The sequence below is a fragment of the Monodon monoceros genome, unplaced genomic scaffold, assembly GCF_005190385.1.
Source record: "Monodon monoceros isolate NGI ecotype Baffin Bay Population unplaced genomic scaffold, NGI_Narwhal_1 Super_Scaffold_6, whole genome shotgun sequence".
Lineage (NCBI taxonomy): Eukaryota > Metazoa > Chordata > Mammalia > Artiodactyla > Monodontidae > Monodon > Monodon monoceros.
In genome coordinates, this window is record NW_021703783.1 from 89,674,974 (window position 1) to 89,679,097 (window position 4,124).

General features: G+C 51.1%; 1 protein-coding gene across 1 annotated transcript in view; it reads right to left on the reverse strand.

The window, feature by feature from the left end:
* Positions 1–834: 834 nt before the first annotated feature.
* PVALB (parvalbumin) overlaps positions 835–4,124 on the reverse strand; it is a 20,240-nt gene continuing 16,950 nt past the window's right edge. The window contains exon 5 of the mRNA XM_029204159.1: positions 835–1,056. Coding sequence (XP_029059992.1) covers positions 1,028–1,056 — 29 coding nt within the window. The 3' untranslated portion in view covers positions 835–1,027. The remainder of the gene's footprint in view (positions 1,057–4,124) is intronic.

A 4,124-nucleotide genomic window follows, 5' to 3' on the forward strand; every position in this document is an offset into this window, starting at 1 on the left:
TGTGATCTTGGGTGAACGTGTAACTTCCCGTGCCTCAGTTTCCTCATCTATACAATGGAGAGAATAATAGTCCCCACTTCATAGGGTTGTTGTATAGATGGAATCATGTACAAGGGCTCGGTGCAGAGTAAGTGCTCAGTAAACCTGAGCTACTGGTATTAATAGGATTAAATCTGGGGCCTTCTGATGGAGTGATTGCAAAAGAGAAGCTCTTTTTTTTTTTTTTTAAACTGATATTCTGAATATACACCTTGAGCGGCTGGAGGAATCTTGCCATCAGGAGGGAGAACCTGCCTGATAATGAATCCAGCACAAAGGAAAGCAGTGCTCAGAGATGGGGAAAGAAGGACTTGATCCTGATGAAATCACTTAAGTTCCTTGATCCAGCTGTTCCTGAAGATCTACCCCTGGACTATTCAGGAACATAACCAAGTCTTTGTTTTTTCTTCCTTGTTTTCTTAAGTTACTTTGAGTTGGGTTTCTATCATTTGCAACAAAAAGAGTATTAATGAGTATCCATCTGTCCATCCATCCATCCATCCATCCATCCATCCATCCATCCAACCATCCACAAGTCCCAGCTGTGTGGGCTTAGACACATCACTTTCTGCAAGACTCAGTTTCTGCATCTGTAAGAGTTTCATCACCTACCTTATGGGTGGTTTCAAGGATGAATGGGCAACCCACGGGCCAAAGGCCAAGGAGGGGCTCAGTAAATTTCCCTTCCTTTTCATCTTTTCTGTCTGTATCCTGCCCCATCCCCGTGCAGGTGTGCCTGGAATGCCAAGGCAGGAGCCACACCCCACCAGGCCTGGCTCCTCTCAAACAGCAGAATCTGATTGGTGCAGCTTTTATTGTTTCTCCATCACTTTCCAGAAGAATGGTGTCCTTCAAGGGCCACAAGGGACGGGGGGGGGGTAGTAAAAATAACATAAACAAACTGAACAGAAAGGCAGGAGGGCAGCAAGTGGGGCTGAGATCGGGTGTTTGGGGCAGAGAAGGACAAGACCTGGGCAGTCAGAGCCTCTTAGCTTTCAGCCACCAGAGCAGTGAATTCTGCAAAAGAAAATGACAGAGGTGAGTCAGAGATGGTCCGTGCAGCAAAGACTGGCCCGGACCTGACTGCGGCCCCCTCACCCCACACTGGTGTTTTCTCTTGATTCTCGAATCTGCTGCAGAAGGGAAAGCTGAAGTGATGGAGCAAGTGAGCATGGGGATGAATGAATGAATGAGTGAATGAATGAATTATTAGTAATAAATTATTAGTAATAATAACTATAATAATAGTGGTGATGATAGTTTTCTGAAGGTTAATCATGTCAGTCCCTTTTCTAAGTGCTTTGTATACAATGTCTTATTTGACTCTGACAATAATCCCATATTGTACATTTTATCATTATTCCCCTTCCACAAATGAGGAAACTGAGGCTCAGAGTCCAGCAATGTCTATGACATCACACAGCAAGTAAGAAGCAGAGCCAGGCTTCAGACCCGGGTGTGTCTGACTTCTGACCCTGAGCTCTTTCATAGCCACTTGTCTTAGCCCGTGAGGGTCACCAGCGGAATCTAAGAAGATACAGAGTCCCCTTGCCCTGAACTTTCTGACTTAGAAGGTCCAGGGAAAGGGATCTGGTGAGCAGCCAGGAGCCACTGTGTGTTCCTCCTCATCCGGGGGACGGAGCCACACTCTGGAGCCCGTGACCTCAGCTCAGAGGGGTGACTGCATCCAGGTGCTCAGAATGAGCTGGGCTCTGTCTCCTCATTAATCTTCGCAAACACTCAGGGATCTGGGACTGATTGTCCCCATTTTACAGAGGGGAAAACTGAGGCCCAGGGAGGAGAAGTGACTTTTCAGTGTCCAGGTTGTAAGTGGCTGAGGATTCAAGCTCTGGGGTCCAGGCCCCGCTGTGTGGGCTCGCCTGCAAGCCACAGCGGCCCTCCCGCATCCGTCCAGCAGTGTCCGCCTGCTCTGCTTAGCCCTAATACTAATTAAGGAGGTCAGAGACTGGTGTCAGCACCAGGGGTTGATCAGATGTCCCTCTGTTGAATCCAACGCCACACAAATGAACAAAGGGATGTCCCAACCAGGTGAGGGGAGACACAGGGGAGCCGGAGTTGGTCCCTGCACCCCAGAAGCTTCTGGAAGAAGATGATATCAGGAAATGCTCTGTGCTGCTGGCCTTTTCTCTGGATCTCAAGCACGCCGAGGGCATTCGCACCGCAGGATATTTGCACCTGCCGTTCTCACCGCCTGGTACACTTTCCAGGCTGCCTCACAGCCAGCTCCTTCTCGCTTACCTAGTCTCAGCTTAAACGGCACCCCTCAAGGGGCCTTCTCTGACCACTCTGGCACAAGCAGTGACCCACCCCTACTGCGACCCTCTTTGCTTTCATCATTATTTATTATATTCCCAGCACTCACCACTCTCGAAACACTTCTGAGTATATTCTTGCTTATTCACTTGCTGTCTGCCTCCCCCATTGGACCATAAGGCTGCAGCCCCCACTTTGTTCCCTCCATCCCACCTCCTGGCTCCACAGCTGACACCGAGGGGACCACATGTGTTTGTGAAAAGACGGGAGAGGCACAGAGACTTCACATTCACAGGAGAAGAGGTGCCTTCTATTTAAGGGATCAGCAAAACCTTCAGAGGAAAGGTGGCTTCTGATACAGGCCTGTAAGAAGATGCAGGATTCCCATAAGAGAAAGCAGATGGAGGGGTCAAGGCTCAGAGGGCAGGATGCAATGGGGTGTATTTAGGAAAGACCCAATAGCCGTGCTGGGCTGGCCTCTTGTGTGATAAGACGAGCTCAGCTAAAGAGGCCTGGGCCCCCGAATCTGGCTCTTCCCTTGACAGGCTGTGTGACCTCAGACAAGGCGCCTAGCCTCTCTGAGCCTCACTAGCATCGTCTGTAAAAGGAAGGAAAGTCGGCTTTGCTTCTTTTTTTTTTTTTTGCGGTACGCAGGCCTCTCACTGTTGTGGCCTCTCCCGTTGCGGAGCACAGGTTCCGGACGCGCAGGCTCAGCGGCCATGGCTCACGGGCCCACCTGCTCCGTGGCATGTGGGATCTTCCCAGACCGGGGCACGAACCCGTGTCCCCTGCATGGGCAGGCAGACTCTCAACCACTGCGCCACCAGGGAAGCCCGGCTTTGCTTCTTGATCCAGAAACAGTCAGAAGAGAAGTGTTGGTGCACAGAAGGCCTCAGCCTGCATTGGGAACCCCTCTGCACCCCCTTCCATGTCCTCTCAACTGCGGGGCCCTCGTGTGCTGGTTAGAAGGGGTGCTGCTCACTAGCCAGGTCTTCGGAGACCTTTATTTGGAAGATTTATTTTAGGAGAGTCTTCTCTGTTGTTTTTCTCTCCCGGGGACAAGGGAGGATAGAAGGAGCTTGCCACCCTCTCCTGGAGATGCCAGGTCCCCAGTCTGCCAAACACTGGGGGGCGTCAGGTAAGTCACCATCGCCTCTGGAAATGCAGTGTTGTGATGTGGGGACAGCGCAGGTGGGGATCAAGAGCTAGGCTTCGAGGCCCAGCCTGGCCCTGTTTGCTGGGAAAGGTCCCCCTCTGGGCATCTGCTCCCCCATCTGCCCGTGCAGTGAAGGAAGGGGGTGGTAACAATTCCTAGCGAGAGACAAACGAAAAACTGAATGCGCAGAGTCATGTACCACAATGTTCACTGCAGCTCTATTTACAATAGCCAGGACATGGAAGCAACCTAAGTGTCCATCATCGGATGAATGGATAAAGAAGGTGTGGCACATATATACAATGGAATATTACTCAGCCATAAAAAGAAATGAAATTGAGATATTTGTAGTGAGGTGGATGGACCTAGAGTCTGTCATACAGAGTGAAGTAAGTCAGAAAGAGAAAAACAAATACCATATGCTAACACGCATACATGGAATCTAAGAAAAAAAAAAAAGGTCATGGGGGCTTCCCTGGTGGCGCAGTGGTTGAGAGTCCGCCTGCCGATGCAGGGGACACGGGTTCGTGCCCCGGTCCGGGAAGATCCCACATGCCGCGGAGCGGCTGGGCCCGTGAGCCATGGCCGCTGAGCCTGTGTGTCCGGAGCCTGTGCTCCGCAACGGGAGAGGCCACAACAGTGAGAGGCCTGCGTA